This window comes from Pipistrellus hanaki, assembly GCF_964339955.1.
Source record: "Pipistrellus hanaki genome assembly, chromosome: 8".
Lineage (NCBI taxonomy): Eukaryota > Metazoa > Chordata > Mammalia > Chiroptera > Vespertilionidae > Pipistrellus > Pipistrellus hanaki.
In genome coordinates, this window is record NC_140510.1 from 30719657 (window position 1) to 30737729 (window position 18073).

At 34.7% G+C, this 18073-nt stretch overlaps 1 protein-coding gene across 9 annotated transcripts in view; it reads left to right on the forward strand.

Annotated features, from left to right (window-relative positions):
- RIF1 (replication timing regulatory factor 1) overlaps positions 1 to 18073 on the forward strand; it is a 61006-nt gene that overhangs the window by 31538 nt on the left and 11395 nt on the right. For all 9 annotated transcript variants that reach the window (XM_084893014.1, XM_084893019.1, XM_084893022.1 and 6 more), the window contains exons 21-30: positions 1852 to 1951; positions 6405 to 6669; positions 7968 to 8010; positions 9849 to 10051; positions 10609 to 10708; positions 11759 to 11878; positions 12662 to 12810; positions 13172 to 13252; positions 13328 to 13382; positions 14094 to 17333. In XM_084893014.1, the coding sequence (XP_084749140.1) occupies positions 1852 to 1951; positions 6405 to 6669; positions 7968 to 8010; positions 9849 to 10051; positions 10609 to 10708; positions 11759 to 11878; positions 12662 to 12810; positions 13172 to 13252; positions 13328 to 13382; positions 14094 to 17333 (4356 nt within the window). The remainder of the gene's footprint in view (positions 1 to 1851; positions 1952 to 6404; positions 6670 to 7967; positions 8011 to 9848; positions 10052 to 10608; positions 10709 to 11758; positions 11879 to 12661; positions 12811 to 13171; positions 13253 to 13327; positions 13383 to 14093; positions 17334 to 18073) is intronic.

An 18073-nucleotide genomic window follows, 5' to 3' on the forward strand; every position in this document is an offset into this window, starting at 1 on the left:
TAAAAAGATTTGCATTTTAGTTATATTTACTGACACAGGGTAATTTGTATCACAGAATTTTGCAGTAGAGTTAATTTGTTATCGCTTCTGTTGCAAACGTATAGTTTGATGTTAATTTTCTTGTTAGCCATTTTTTCTGTACATTTTAAGATATTTTTTTCATAATGTTTGTAACTTACACATTTCATCAGGATGTATTTTCGGGCATCTTTTTACATTATTCTTTTAAATACTGGATAGACCTTTTCAATCTAAAGCACTGTATCTTCATCTCAGGAAATTTTTTGCATTAGCAGTATTCTAATCCTTTATGTAGGTTTTTATTTTTTTATTTTGGATATATACATTTATTTAATAAATTGATATCATTCAAAATACAGTGCCAGAACATTATGCAGTTGAACATGCTAGTAATGTTTGTTATGAAGCACCTATGCTCATGTTAGATGGGCGGCGCCGCTCCTGCTAGTGGTTCCTGGATGAATGCCAGAGCAGCACTCGTTACCTGCTTGTCCCCACAGTCAGTTCAGAGAATTTCTGAACAGTTCACCTTTCCAGTCGGCAAACTCATTAGTCAACTGAGCCGAATATCAACAGTACAACAATTGAAATTTCTTTTAAGAGCCAAATTTTTTCAACTTAAACTTCTTTTAATACCACTTCTTCAAAATAGACTCGCCCAGGCTGTGGTATTTTGTGGAAGAGCCACATTCAAGGGGCCAAAGAGCCTTATGTGGCTCGAGAACTGCAGTTTTCCGACCATGAACCTTTCTAACCCTACCCACACACACAATGGGTTAAAAAAACACACCCTAATAGCTAACGGGTATCTACACACAATCACTCTACAGTAATGCTTGTTATTAAGATGTAATGACCTGGTTGACCCGCTCTAAATCTTTATGATGGAGGAATACAACAGCAGCAGGTAATACAGAAGGTGGAGGCATTTACTGATGAAAACTCCACCCACACCTGCTCAATGAGGGACTAATAATCATGGTTTTTATTCCTTTGGGGTTTATCTTGTGTTCCTTTTATTTCTCTATATATGTTTGTGCTTTGCTTATTTTTTTTAAAGTCCATTCTATTTTTTAAAATACGTTTTTATTCATTTTTGAGAGAGGATGGAAGAGAGAGAGAGAGAGAAATGGCAGTGATAATTGCTTGCCTGCCTCCTACACACCCCTTACTGGGGATCCAGCCCTGACCAGGGATCAATGTGACCTCCTGGTTCATAGATCAATGCTCAACCACTGAGCCATGCCAGCTAGGCAGAAAGCTATTGAGGTATTCTTAGACCCATTGTGCTCGGGTTTCCTTATATTTTTAGTCTTTCCTTGAAACCTGTCCCCACGTCTCCACAAAATACCTGCCCTGTTTAAATAAATTTCCAGAAAAATATCTGATACTTTTATGGATGGGCTTATTTTTATTTCAGTTGGATTGGAGGAGGGGAAGGAAGGGGAGTGAGGTAGCTTAGCAACCTTTTAATTTTTTGTTTGTTTAGTGAAGACTTGTAATTTTCCAGAGGAATTCGATCAAAAATCAATGATAAATGTAGCTCTTCCATTCTCAATTGATTCGTTTATATGTTGAGTTTTATGGCCATCTTAAAGCTGAATTATTTTCTTGGTATGTTGAGAAAAAAAGTATAGTACATGGCACACAGCAGTTAACTGAGAAATATTCATAACTTATACTTAACGTAACTTATATAGTATAAACTATTGTGTGTTATTGTAAATTATATATGGGAGTAAAAGTCTTATAATTTTGTCAGTGCTTATTGTTTTTGAAAACTATATCAGTAATTGAAAGTTTTTAATACTTTTAATTATTCTTCTCTAGAATTTGTTGTTCTTGGATAGGATCATTCATGTTATTACTGTAGTGGTTGATTGCATCGACTTCTCACCATATAATATTAAAATTCAGTCCAGAGTTAAATGTAAGTATTTTCTTTACCTTTATTTGTTCAAATATTTTATAAACCTGGCTTTCTAAACTGCTGCCATGACAAATTCTAATGGTTTTCCCCAGCTCATTTTACCTATTTTTGATACTGTATAACAATGTCAGTTACTATGCTAGGAACACTTTTGAAATATACTCATTTTCTTTCTCTTTCCCTTCCTTTCTCCTCCCTCCTCCACCCCCCACACATGCACAAAATGTCTACTCCTTGTTATAAGACAAATATTCTGTCTAGACATTGCCTAGTCAAATGATTTTACTTACTCCATTTGGTGCAAGGGATTATCTGGACAAGAAACTTTTTATATTTGCTAAAATAAAAATGTTCTTACTTGGTAGTCTGATTTGAAATAATCATTGAGTTAACATTAAGTTTAATAGAAAATCATGGTAGTGGTTAATTGGTTATGATTTACAGAAAAAAAAAGTGATTCTAAAAATTTAACTTCATTTTTATTTAGTTAAAATTGCACAATTAACATAGTGGTATGATTTTTAAAACTATATGCTTTGGTTCATTCTAATAATGAGCTATTTTAATCTAATTGATTCTTTCAAATTAAATGTCTCCATGAATGAGTACAGTAGAACCTCGTTTCTCAGTCATGTATCTCTTGGGTGACAAAGGAAAGAATGCATAAATATGAGTTAGTTTACTACTTAAAATCTCAAGATTCTGTGCTGTGAATATTTTCATGTTTTTTTTGTTTTGTTATTTTTGTTTGCTTTTGATTCTGCTTATAATTATTGGTATATTTTCATTTTTTAATGTTCATTTTCTTCCCTTTTTGTTAAATTATCATGTCATGTTCTTTTTGTTTTTAAAGTACTTATTTATAGATTAAACAGTACAATAGACATGTATGTAAAAAAGGTTAAAACAGCATCATTTGGAGGTTTGGAATGAATTACTTCAATTTATATTATTTCTAATGCGAAAAAATGATTCAGTATTCAAACAGCCTTCTGGAATTAAGTTGGAGAAATGAGATTCCACTGTATATATTTATATTATTAGAAAATAACCTTCCAGTAATAATTAGAGCTATTACTTTTCTTGAATAAAGGGTAGGAACATAATTTTAATAATATCCATCATTGATAAATTAGTATAAATATTTCTAGAACATAGGCTATTTAGAATTGTTTTTTATGTTTCAGTTTTTACTAAGTAGTAATAGAGAGAAACATGTTATGTGCCTAGCATATAACAGGTAAGAGCATCCCTGTGTTGATACAATTCTACCTATTTTGTTAGTTCTGAAAAATTAGGATTAAGTCCACAATTACATGTTTGTCTTTTCCCTTTCCTTAGAAGAGGTGTTCTTGATACTTAAAATTATGCATACTGGGGGTGATTTCTAAAATTTGCCAGGAGAAGCTGAGGAAGAAAGGGGAGAAAATAGAAATAGTTGAAAGAAAGTATTTATGGATATCTGTCAAGATCACTTGGGATTTTTGATAATTCTGATTTTGTAATAACTTGTTTTATAGAAATAAGAATTTTTTACTGACACCTTATATCCTTTACTTAGATTCCTCAATTAACAGTTGGTTGTATTTTTCTTACTATTTTCACCTCCCCCCTCTATGTATACATTTTCCTGAACAATTTCACAGTAGTTGTACACAAGTCTTCAATGTGGAACAATTCCCAAGTTTTGTTTTTCATGACCTGCAAAAGAGAAGAGCATAGGCTTATTTACTTTTTGAGAATCTCTCAAACTGGCCTTGTTGATATTTTGTCAATATTAAATTCAGGTTTCATTATTTACAAGGATACTTCAGAAGTAATACCATAGTCTTTTCTAGTGCATTATGTCAGCAGGCATTATGCCATTTTGTCCTATTACGGTGATGTTAACATTTACTATTTGTTAGGATGGTATCTGCCAGGTTTTTTACTGTAAAGTAAATTAGTGAGTATTTGCAATTAAGAAATTAATGTTTTGTGGCAAATACTTTGAGATATTTAAATATCCTGTTCCTCAGCAAATTTACAGTCATGAGTTTATCATTCATTGATGCTTTTTGCCTGAAACACTAGGATGATTCCCAAAGTGAGTTTATATTTCCAAGGAACCTGGTTCCTTTACCGGAAAGAATGGCATTTAAAGATCTGTTCGTTGCCACTATGGTACTGCTGTTTCTGGAGCCCTTTAGTGGGCAGGGGTGGGAGAAATAGATGTGTTTGTGACTACACACAGTTGTTTGTTTCTCTAGGTAAGGGGTGGGGAACATCAGGCCTGCAAAATCATTTAGTCTGGCCCTGCCAAGGCATTAGGGGTGAGTTAATTAAATGTTGGGCCAAATATAGCAGGTAATTTTTAAGTTGATAGTTTTGTATGGCCTGAGAATCTACACTAATAAAAGAATAAAATGCTAATTGACTGTACAATTTGCCACACTCACCAGCCAATCAGGAGTGAGTATGCAAATTAACCCAACAAACCAGCAGGTTAATTTGCATATGCAGGTGCAGAGCAGCCAGAGGCAGGTCTTCTGCACCACCACAGCCTCTCTTAGCCTTTGGGCAGAGTGGGAAGGTGGAAAGGTAGCTCTGGCCCAAGTGAAGGCAGTGCTGGCAGCCAGGGGACGGAAGGCGCATTCTTGCATGAATCTTCATGCATCGGGCTTCTAGTGATGTTATAAATATTCAAATGGCCCTTGGCAGAAAAAAGATTTCCCACCCCCTACTCTAGATATTTGAGTCTTACCCTTTCCTGTATTTGCTCACTTTCTCTAATAGTGAGAAACCTGGCCCTCGTTACTCTCAATACATTTACTGTTTAATCATTATCTTCTCTGTAACCAGTCTTCAGTATTCTGATCCTCAACATCCTGGCCATGAATTTTTGGGTAGACATTTCAATTTATATTCATATCTGGGAAACTGCTGTTTCTAGGGAGGATTATTGACTTTCTTTTAGTAACACTTGTTTTACAGTTCACTACATGATATTTTTAATTGAAAGCACTAAATTAGACTTTTCTCTTTAATCTGACATCTTAGTGTAAAAGAATGGATTGAGGGAAACAAAAGTAATTTTGGAATGGGGTTTATCCTTGTAGGTTAGACGCCTTAACAGAGATGGAGATACAAAGAAAAAGTTGGACAGTGCTTTTAAGTCATTTTCTTTAAAGGCATTTTTTTCTTTATTTTCTTTATTTTAAATATATTTTATTGATTTTTCACAGAGAGGAAGAGAGAGGGATAGAGAGTTAGAAACATCGATGAGAGAGAATCATTGATCAGCTGCCTCTTGCACACCCCCTACCGGGAATGTGCCCGCAACCAAGGTACAAGCCCCTTGACCTGAATCGAACCCGGGACCTTTCAGTCCGCAGGCTGACACTCTATCCACTGAGCCAAACCGGTCCCCGCGACATTTTTTTTTTTTAAATCGAGGCTTTAAAAAAAACTTTCTGCCTTAGCTGGTTTGGCTCAGTGGATAGAACATCAGCCTACGGACTAAAGGGTTCCAGGTTCCATTTCAGTCAAGGACTTATACCAGGGTTGTGGACTCAAAACCCAATGTGAGGGCATACAAGAGGCAGCCAATCAATGATTCTCTCTCATCATTGATTCTCTCTCTCTCTCTCTCTCTCTCTCTCTCTCTCTCTCTCTCTCCCTCTCCCTCTCCCTCTCCCTCCCTCCCTCCCTCCCTCCCTCCCTCCCTCCCTCCCTCCCTCCCTCCCTCCCTCCCTTCCTTTCTGAACTCAATAAAGTTTTGTTTTGTGGGTCTGTTTTTTTAATCTTAGAATTTTTGGATCTCTTGTTCAGTATTATTTCTGGGTTCAGTGTAATATATATAGATGAGCCAGGAAGCAATAATTTCTAAGGAAAATTTTATTTTTTGAATATCTTTTTGTTGATTTTAAAGAGAGGACAGGAGAGGAATAGAGATAGAAGCATTGATGAGAGCAAAATAATCAGTTCGCTGCCTCTTGCACACCCCCTATCAAGCCAGCAACACAGGCATGTATACTGACCAGGTATCAAGCCATGACCTTCTTCCTGGTTCATGGGCTGAAATTCACTGAGCCAAACCGGCTAGGCTATTTCTTAATTTTTAAACCGACTGTTAAGGTTTAATTTGGGAACCTATCCTATAATTTAGTACTTTCTTACAAACTAGTTGTTGAAATTCTAAGACCATAAAATAAACTTTTGAAATGCTTCCTTAGAGAAAAGGATTTTTTTCCTTTTTTCTCTAATTTTATTTTAGATATTTATTTTGTTTTAGATATTCATCTAATTTTGTGATTATATTTATCCATTAATGGTATGTGTATTTTAAGATTTGTGGGTATTGCAACCGAAGTAAGTATATTAGATGCATTTATCATTTAAATGCTAGATATAAAGATGGACAGTAATACTTTTCAAAGCACTTGAGTTTTTAATAAATTTAATTTTATTTTAGCACTGAAGAGAGCTTCAGATTGGTCCAAAAAGAAGAAGGAGCCCCTTGGCAAATTGGCTTCTTTATTTAAACTTATTGTGAGAGTCATCTATTCCTTCCACACTCTGAGCCTCAAGGAAGCACATTCTGATGCTCTTCTCACTGTTGGGAACTCAATCACCAACATTCTTTCCAATGTACTTGGACATATTTCTTTGCCTTCTATGATGCGAAAAATATTTGCAACTTTAACAAGACCTCTGGCATTATTTTATGAAAACTCAAAGTAAGTATTTGGGCTTAATAGCTTTGAAGTATAAGTAGGTAAATTGAGATCTAGGTAGCAAACTTTGGTGGTTTTCTTATCAGCTTTGTTGCTGATAGTAATTTTTTACAATTTAGTGGAGAGGATAATAAGTTCATTAGATCATGTGTTTGTTAAAAAGACAGTTGAAATAATACATAATTATGAGGTAAGAGTTGGTAGCCCTTTAAGTTTATATGCTAGTCTAACCCCTTTTCCCATTTAGTGTGTATCTTTTTAGATTTGTTAATACAAACAAGCATACCTATTAAATGTATGATGTATATCAAAGTATATTTGACATGCTACTTTGCAATTTAGTATATAGTATGCACTAAATATATGCATCTTGCTTGCACCATACACCTAAGAAGCTCATTCTTTTTAATGTCTGCATAGGGCTTCATGAAATTTATCCATATTCTTATTAATGAACATAATATTCTTTTTTCTCTAGCCTTTCCCCTCTTAACCTACAATGTTGCAGTTGAATGTATTTGTATTTAAGTCATTGTCTACATTTGCCACTTCCTGCAAAATAAGGTCCTAGATGTGAAATTATTGGTTTAAAAGGATATATACATTTATATTTCTGAATTATCTTCAAAAGTTTTATTTATATTTAATTGAAACAAGTAATTCCTTAAAGAAACCTAAAAAATTGCAAATAATATACTTTTTAAAAACAGTTGCAAGGATTCATCAGTGTTCTTTATAACAAGTTTATATTGTGCAATCATAATATAATCTATATTTTATAATTAAATTCACAGAAAAAGTTTTAGGAACAGATTTTATTTTATTTTAGTAATTCTTCACTGTTGAAAGTATTACATATGTCCTTCCTTTATTCCATTGATTCCTTCCAGCGCACCCTAGGCCTTCAGCAACCTATTGTGTGTGTGCATGGGTTATGCATATATACATACAAGGTCTTTGGTTGATTACCTCCTCCCTCCCACCCTTCCCTGCCTTCCTTTTGGGATTCCCCACTCTTAGGAACAGATTTTATAAAGAATAAACTAGAGCCTCAAATCTATTAACCTTTTGGAAATCATTTTTATAGTTCTTAAGCTTCATCAGAAATAACTGATACTTATAAGTCTATACCATACTTAATATTTGATAATTGTCCTTTTTAAAAAAAGTCTTGGTGTACTTTTTTTTTTTTTTTTTTTTAATATCACTATACATGCATGTCTCATTTTATGGCTGCATTCATACTTTTAGGTTTACCTTTTCTAAAATATAAATAATATTGCATCTTTTTTTCTTCACAGGCTTGATGAAGTTCCTAAAGTATATAGTTATATGAACAACAAGGTAAAAAAATAGACAATTACCCATAAACATATCATGGTGAGAAAATGTTAGGGTTTAAATAATTGTCTTCCTTAAATAGAAATTGCTGACTTTCAAAGGTGTTATCATACTTCAACTTTAATGGACATTTAACCCTTTGCACTCCGAACCATTCTGGACATTGGCTACCAGCTACTCGACGCTACTTTGCGGCGGAAACGTGCGTTGAAATAACTCAATTCCCCGTAATCACTAATAAACTGTAATGTCCCCTGAGAGGGGACATCCGAGTGATATGCTAGAATTCCGTTGTCCCCTGAGAGGGGACAGCGGAGTGCAAAGGGTTAATAATATGGCAAACAAAGGATGGTTTATTTATTTTGTATGTTTGTTTGAAATACATTATTTTCAGTTTGCAGGTTAGGGACCTGGGCCTGTTATAATTAAATCAGGCTTTCTGGACCTCTATCCCTGTTATAGGGTTTATACCACTGGCCTTCAAACTTTCTCCTCCAGCAGAATTACCTGGAGTCTTGTTAAAACACAGTAGGCTTTAGCCCTGGAGTTGCATGGAGCCTGAGAATGTTTGCATTTCTGACAAGTTCCCAGGTGATGTTGATGCTGCTGGTCTGAGGCCCACATTTAATTAATTTATTTTAAGAATGTATTTGGTTTCGGAGAGGGAGAGATTGATAGAAACATAAATGATGATGTTTCATTGATTAGCGGCCTCCTATACACCCTCTACTAGGGCTAGGAATCAAGCCTGCAACCTAGGGATGTGCCCTTGACTGGAATTGAACTCTGGATCCTTCAGTCAGTAGGCCCAGGCTCTAACCACTGAACCAAGATGGCTAAGGTGGAGGCCACATTTTAAGAACACTGATTTGTACCCTCTGGACTACATTTTCATCATGCTGGTTCACGGCAAAGCTTTACTTTTTTAAAGTATAGTTTTTTAAAAGAAGGATTTAAAAATATTTCTTTAAATTTATATAACTCCTATCATCTCTTTATGGGGATAACTGGTTTCAATTGTCTATATATACAACTGTATAAACACTTAATCGATTAAAATTGATATGAAAACAAAGTTTTCTGTTAATAGAAAATAAGCTAGAAATAAGGTTCTAATATTAGTAACCTTAAAGTCACATGATAAATTGTCAGCTTATATAGTATATATTGAAGGGGATGGATGGAAGCTTTTAAAAGGCCATTTTAAGTATAAATTTTTAAAAATTTTCTTCCAGCAACATTATTTAAGGTTCATTACTAAAAACTAGAAGTTGTTTTAAAAACCACTTTTAACCCCGTTCAGAAGGAAGCGTTATTTTAGGAATCTTATATTTTTCCATATAGAAAAGCACGCAAAAACATGCAATACCCACAGTTGTTACCTATTGTGGGTGTGGCGTGGGAACGTGCGATTTAAATAGCGCCAGGCCTCCACCCTGACCCTGCACCCTGGTGGCCTCGGAAACGTCTTCCGGGTTCCTGCTCCCGCAACCAGGCCGCCTCCCATCACTCTTCCTAAGCCCGGACGACACTCAATCTAGCTTGGCGGTGCCCTTGCCCCGCCTCCCACAGGCCTGGGACAGGCAGCCCGGGCGGCACCCACACTGCGCCTGTGCACAGGCTGTTCAGGGCACCGCCCAGACCTCGTGAAGCCCCGCGATAGCTCATGTGCCTTAACGGCTCTGCGGACCTGGAACGTTCTCGAAAGCTATTTGAATTTTTAAAATTGAAATAGTCACAAGTGCGTATTTTAGTTTAGTATGCTATGTGCTTTTATTTTTTTTCCGCTTTAAGTGGTATATTTTCAAGTATTATCCTAATAAGCTTTTTCTTTTTTTCAGTTAGAAAAGCTGCTCGGAGAAATCATTGCTTATCTTCACTTCAACTACACCGGGACTTACGACAGTGAACTTCTTGAACACATTTCCCCATTATTATGCATAATATTTCTGCACAAGAATAAGCAGATTCGAAAGCAGAGTGCTCAGTTCTGGAATGCTACGTTTGCTAAAGTGACGACGTTGATTTATCCCGAAGAGTTAAAGTATGCTAATCTTACTTAGTTAATCTATTGATCTTGTAAATTCATTTTTTAGTTAAAAAATTTTTTTCTTGTAAGAAATTATTGCAGAGGATTTCTTAGTTGAAATGTTATGTGGAATACATACTAATTATTAAACATCATTTGACCCTTTCTTTGGATTTCAGAGTGGTAACCTCTTGGTTTTAGGAAAAGAAAAAGTAATTTGAAATTGTCCTTAAAAGAAATACAAAGGTCAGGAAATTGATGGTTATTAAATCTGGCTGATGTGCTCTTGGCTACATAAAATAATAATATAGTCTACCTTTGCTTGACATTTTCTGCAAGAAAAATTTGAAAAATTTTTTTATAAAGAAAATTTGGAAATGGAAGAATTTAGCAAAAAAACATTAAATGTTGCCAGTAATTTCTCTGTTTTGTGTTTGTAGAGTATTGAAGTAGTCTTTAAGCTGGATTTATTTTGCCATTTTAAAATTATAATTAAAGTGTTCTTGTAGATTATTGATATTCACCAGTTCTACTTGACTCAAGGTATGCATATTTATGTACTTTTTTAAAAGACCTATACTAAGACAAGCCAAAGAAAAATTTCTGCTTCTGTTGCCTGGTTTGGAAAATGTTGAAATTATGGAGGAATCCAGTGGACCATATTCGGATGCAGTGAGTGGTTTTTTGTTTTTTTTGCTTTTGAATGATTAGTTTGTTTATTGGGTTTCAACATAATTTTTATTGAAGTGATAAGCAAGTACAACCTAAACAAAGATACTTGAAATACAGGATTTTTTCCCCCATAAACTCAGTTGTCTGGCTTGAGATACTTTTATGAATGAAGGGCAGTAAATTTCACCATAGATTCTTGGGTAAGTAATCTCTGTGCTTGTTCCCTAATCTCTTTTGAATTTCTGTACATCATGTGTGCTGTTTTGCAAAGGCTGTAAATTATTAAAACACATTTTTAAATGTTGCTATTTAGATAAACTAGGAGTAATAGTTATTTGTGCACATCTAAGCAAGAGTTACCCTTTACTTTCTCATTTCTTTCCATTGAATCATTCATTCCTTCTATTAGAAAAACACATCTTTGTTATTATATCACCCGATTGTACCAGTTACTTTGGCTAATGATACCTGATGACTGTCTGAAGATTAAGGAGTAAAGGCATGGATAATGTATACGCCATGAAGCGAACATTCTTAGACAACTTATTTCTTCAATAACAATATAGTTTAGTTATTTTTTTGTTTAGAACCTATAAAAGACAAAAGGTCAAATACTCTTTAGTTTTGTTTTTTAGCTAAAATAATAGACTGTTGAGACTTTTTGATTGTAAGTTGGCTTGGTCTGTTGGGAGGGGCATAATAGTTAATATTTTCTATCATACATGCTTATTTAATGTCTTAAAGTTTTATGGTTTTGGTTTTTCTTTTAGAACTATAGTAGTAGTAGGGGTATTTGATATATTTTTACAGTACTTTGTAGTATATCTTAATTTCAGAATTCATAAAATTAAGTGGTGTAAAACAGCTATTGAGTATATTGGAAATACAAAATCTATTTGCTGTTAACTGAAATAGTGACTTTTCATTAACATGATTTTACTAGAGTTGAATCAAAAGAAATTTAATGAGTATTCATTACACTGGAAATTTTAAAACGTGAAAAGGAGAAATATTGTACTTAATGATATTGTTTTATATGTCCTAAAACAGACAGAAAATTCCCAATTAAATATGAAGATAAGTGGCATGGAAAGAAAATCAAGTGGAAAAAGAGATTCTTTTTTGGCACAACCAAAGGTTACAAAAGAAAATATTAAGTCACCAGCCAAAGTATGTTCTTTCATCGTTTATTTCATAGAACTTTTAAAGTATATGTAGGTTGAAAATATACAACTTCTAATTGGAAGAAAAAGCTGTTAAAGACTAAAAGTGGGATTGCAGGAGAATGAGTTTGGTCTGGAAAGACTATATTAGAATGACATGGATATCTTGAAGCTTTAGTAGATGATTCCTTCTTAGTACATAATACTTTGCATCCATTAAGTAGCAGTCTTCTTGAGATGGAATGAAACTAGATTTGAATAGCTGTGACAGCATAAGAGGAAAATATTGTAGAACTTATATTATTGAATAGAAACAAAATGCCTATGTAAGAAATCTATTTTAACCTCAAATCTAAAACTAAATATCTCTCTAGTTGCCATTTAACCAATTTATATTATTGGTATATAGGGCAAATTATTTTGGCAGCTGGAACTTGACTAGTTAGTACTTCACCATGAGAGCCGTAGATATACTCTTCTCCTGTTGAACAGATTGATTTATATGTGTTGAACTGAAAAAAAAAAACACTTCTCGTGCTTTGTTGGTAAACACACACTTGCCTACTTTTTAAAGAAATATAATTTTTATTTTCTGAGTAATAGAGGTACAATGAATCAAAGTGACATTTTACTAATTGTTACTAAGAAGAAATGTTATAGTTGTGTGGTTTTTGAACTTAAAACTTCCTACTCATTATCAAAAAACTTAGTGTTAGAATAGAGATTTATTCAAGTATTAGAAAAATAATTTGGCAACTCAAATGTATATTTATTTCTTTAAAATCTATAGTTCAAACTAGAGTCTTCATCACCCAAAATGAGTGGAATGCCTTTGGAAGAAGAAAAGTCTACTGAATTTGTGTTTATACCTCCAGAAGGAAAAGAAGCAAAGGAAAGAATACTAACTGAACATCAGAAAGAAGTACTCAAAACAAAGAGGTTTATAGTCCTTTTATTTTGAATTGAGTATTTTGTAGACACACTTAGATTTCATGCACCAAACTATAGCTTTGTCTTTAGAACTAAGATACTGTGTATATTATAGTGTATTTTAATGCTGGAAAGATACACTAAGTAACTACATTTCATAATGTATGCAGCTCCGTAGTAATGCCCCAAATGCTTGTTTATTGAGGTGTAGTGTGGGAGGGAAAGATAAAGAAGATGGTTTCATGGAAAATAAGCATCTAAGCCTTGATTTTTTTAATTTTTATTCTTAAAATAACTAGATATAGAATTGTAGTCTTTACTTTCCGATTGTAGGAATACCAAGATTGTGAACTTATAAAATATTTTTCAGGTGTGATATTCCTGCCATGTATAATAATCTGGATGTTTCACAAGATGCATTATTTTCTCAATATAGTCAGGAAGAGTCTATGTAAGTATGGAAGCTGCTGAAGTAACTTTTTTAAAGTTTTACTTAACTACTCTAATTTATGTTTGTTTATTTCAGGGAAGTTCCTAGATTAGCTGAAAAATCAAAGGAAGATTCCAAGATGGCATTTAAGGTATACATATTTTGGGGGTTTTCAAATTACTCTTTCTTTATGGAGTCTCTTTATTCATTTTAAGATGTGCTGTTTAGTTTGTTAACTTTCACTAGCAGATGCTAGCAGAATTATAGTCATTTGTGGATGTAGATGTGTTTAAAATGTATTTGGCTTTATTGAATACTAGAAACTCAGTGTACAGATTCATGGGGTCCCTTGGCCTGGCCTGTGTGTGCCCTCTCACAATACAGGACCCCTTGGAGGATGTCTGGGTCTCATTGCATGGATTTGGCTCAATCCCCCCAGGCTAGGCTGAGAGACCCCACTGGTGCATGAATGTGTGCACCGGTCCTCTTGTATACATATAAGATCTTTGGTTAATCTCTTCCCACCCTCCCCCCTTACCCCCTTTCCTTCTTAGATTCATCAGTCTGATACATGTTTCCATGCCTGTGCATTGAGCTTCTGCCCCCTGGCGGTCAGTGTGTATCACAACTATCCGTCGAAATGTCAAACAGTCAGACACTTAGCATATTAGCCTTTTATATATCTAGATTTATCATTAGAAACAAGTTAGTGGGCATATACCACCACCTTTGGAATAATTACAAATTATCAAAAGTCAGTGATTGCCTTTGAATTAATTACTAAGGCATTACACTAACATTTCCCCAGAAAGTCAGATTTGTATGCTGGTTAATCTATATATATATGTACATTTCTGTGCAGGAGGAACTAACGAAGAGTGACATTACACAAGATGTTATGGGAAAGTGTGGTATGGAAGAACATCTTGAAAAGACTTCTCTTTCAAATAATGAATGTAGTTCTATTGAGGAAAGCCATCTTGGAATACTGAGCAGTAATAATAATAATGCCAAAAAAACCACTTTAATTTCATCAAAGAAAATTTCAAATGAATGTGCATCTAGTGCAGAAAACACTTTTGGTGTTAGCAGTAGCACAGTTTCTAATGTCACCAATTCTGGAACACCCACACAGCCTACAAGTCGAAGGCAAACCTTTATTACTTTGGAGAAGTTTGATGGTTCAGAAAATAGACCTTTTAGTCCATCCCCCTTGAACAATATGTCATCAGCTATTACAGTGAAAAATAGTCAGGAAGGCATGGCTAAAACAGGTATTCCACCAAAAGCAAAGAGAAAAGAAGTGGCTCTTTCAAAATCTGACTCTGAAAAAATAGTGCATGGAAATAAGCGGTCAGGCCTAAGGTCAAGTAAAGCTGAACAAACAGGTAATAAAAGTTCTAAGCTCTTAATGACATCTGATCAGAAGAAAAATACTCAGGAATCTATTGATAGCATGGTATCCTTAGAAAATAACCAAGCTGGTTTGCTTAATCAAACAGAATGTGTGTTAGATAATCGGGCTCATCTCTCTGAATCTGCAGTGGAACGAGAGGATACAATGCTTAAACCAACAACAGAAAATGCTTTAGTAGAAAACAGTACTGTAGAGGAGAAAACCTTAGGAACAAATTTGGAATCCAAAGAAAATACACCTCCGGCCATAGTACCAGCAGATCAAATGGTAAATGAGGATAGTCATGTTCAGATTGCTCCAAATCAGAAAACCCTTAGACGTTCTTTAAGGAGACGTTCAGAAATAGCAGAGCCTATCACTGATAGCCAAGATAAAGAAAATAATCTTCAAAAAAAGGAAAGACATAAGGAAGAAGAAAAGACTCTTCAGAAAAGTCCATTACATGTAAAAGATGATATGTTACCTAAGCAGAAACTGATTTCTGAACAAACTGTACAGGAAAATTTAATTGAGAAAGATATTTCACATGAGAAGACTTTAGGGGAAACCAGCACTCATACTGTAATTGAAAAAAATAGAAGAAAGTCAGACCTTGAGAATAGTAAATCTGAGGGAGATGCTAGCCAGGACATTGCAGATAAGTCCTCTGAGAAGCAAGTAAGGGGACGGACACGGTATCAAACAAGGAGAGCATCCCAGTGTTTGCTTTCCAGCATTGAAAACTCTGAATCTGATAATTCTGAGGCAAAGGAGGAAAGTTCTAGAAAGAAGAGATCTGGAAAATGGAAAAACAAAAACAGTGACAGTGTTGACATTGAAGATCAAGAAGAGAAAATGGAAAAACAGGAATGTCTGCAAGTTGAAAGTCAGATACATGATCATAAAGCAAATTCAGAAATGGACATAAACATGAAATCTCAGATTTGTGAAAACAAAGATGAAAATAATACTGTAGCTCTCCAAAATTCTACAGTATCTTTAGATTTAGGGCTAGTTTGTGATATATCAAATACTTATGAAGAAAAAAGTAAAACTAATAAATGTGCAGATGATTCCTTTTCAAATTCTTCTGTATCAGAATTAAATCTAAGGACTAGAAATGCCAATAAGAGGTTACATAAGCGAGATTTCATAGAAAATAACAACGTGGAAGAAGGGTCAAAAATAGGGACATCAGACATTTCTTTGCCTTCTGAAAAAACATTTCAAACACCTGAATGCCGACACAAGAGAAGTAGGAGAGTAAGAAGATCTAAGGGTTGTGATTGCTGTGGAGAAAAGTCACAACCTCAAGAAAAGTCACCCCTTGGGTTGACAAATACAGAAAATTACGATGTAAAGGTCAGTGAAACAAAAGAGATAGATGTGCCAGCTCCTGTAACTATATCAGAGACTACTACAGCTAATAATAACCCTGAGGCTAAACTTCCAGATGAGTGTCATAGTGTGAATTTTCACTTGGGTCTCAAGGAGGAGAACGATACTATTGATTCATTAATTGTACCTGAAACTGAGTTGAAAGAAAGGGATATTCAAGACTCTCTTCCTTCTGAAATAGTAAATTTTAAAGAAGAAATGTGTGATACCGATTTTAAGGAAACAATTTCGATTGAAAGCCAAGAGCCATCCAATAAAAAATGTAAGACTGTTGGTGATTCCAAAGATATTTCACTGGAATGTTCTAATTTGGAGACCAAAGAAGAAAAGCCAGAGGCTATACTAAAAATGGAAAGAAGTACAGAGAACATGGTTAATGTTGAAGCAGATGCATGCAAAGTAAAAGCAGAATTCAATCTAGAAGTAGAAGCTATGGAATTGGATGTAGAGTGTGATAAATCTGAAGCTAGCTTCTCTGAACAAAAGAGTGCCAAAATTGATATTTTTGAGGAAGAGGCAACGGAGAAAAACAGTACAAGAAGTGATGAATCTGAAGCAGATGCAGCTAAAGTACTGATTGCTGAAGAAGCAGTAACTGAGGAATTTAATTCAGCTATTGGTCATCCTGATAATACCACACCTGTAGAAGTAAGACCTCAGTTAGAAATTTCTGAACAAACAGTAGTTGGTGGACTAGATGGAGGAAATGATGAATCTGATCCAGGCTCATCTGAAGAAATGAATGCTGAAATGGAAAATTATGAAGAAAGGGTAATTGGTGAAGTGAAGGCTGAAACCGACCATGTCAGTGAAACAGAGGATGAGGACTTGATTACCAAAGCATCAAAGTCCATAGAAGCTGAAACAAACAGATTGAATACAGAAATTGGCAACATTTCCCCTAACACACTTAAGGTGAACACTGAAGAAGGAAACGTTAACTCTGATAAAACAGAAACAAGCATTGTACTTAATAAACCTGAAGAAGTAAAATTAGATGACAATCAAATGAAAATGGAAAGTGATACTGAAACTTTACAGGAAGTTCACCATATTTCAGAGAAAGTGAAGGAAACATCACAGTCTCTGATGTCTGAAAGAGAGACCTCTGAACTGATAACAGAAGACAATAATACATCTCCTCAAAAATTAAGTGAACTTGATCCTTTACTTCTGTCAGCAATTGAGAGTCCTAGTGGCATGCAAGCTCGCTGTATCTGGTCTCCTTTGGCTTCTCCATCCAGTAGCATTTTAAAAAGAGGATTAAAAAGACCTCAAGAAGATGAGATCTCACCACCTGTTCACAAGGTAGGGGTTTGAGGCTGAATCTTGGTTCATGTTTAAATGGAATATTTTTGCATGAATTTTTTTCAAATTAGTGTTTTGTTGTCTTCAAATACTCAGGTGGAATTGCTGGGTATATGGAAACTATTTTTAATTTTTTGAGGACTCCATACTGATCCCCATATTGGCTGCACCAATTTATGATCCTACCAACAGCTTTATGAGAGTTCCTCCTTCTCCACATACCCCATCACCAACAACACCACCATTGACAAACTTATTTTTCAATTTTTTTGTGGTGGTCATTTTGACCGGAGTGAGGTGGTATGTTCCCGTGGTTTTGATTTGCATTTCCCTGGTAATTAGTAATGTTGTGTATCTTACATGTCTGTTGGCCTCTGGAGATATGTCTATTCAGGTCCTCTACCTATTTTTAATTAGATTATTGGTGGGGGATTTTTGTATTAAATGGTATGAGTTCCTTTACATATTTTGTGTATAGATCCCTTATCAGAAGTCTCATTTGTGAGTAACTTCTCCCGTTTAGTAGGTCTTTTCATTTTGCTAGTGTTTTCTTTCTTGGTGTAGAAATTTTTCAGTTTAAGTAGTCCTATTTGATTAGTTTTGCTATTGTTGCTCTTTCCAAAGAGCTATAACCCAAAAGACTATGCCAAGACTGATGTCACAGAGTTTATCATCACATGGTTTCTTCTAGGAGTTTTTGGTCTCAGGTCTTACATTTAAGTCTTTAATCCATTTCTTAA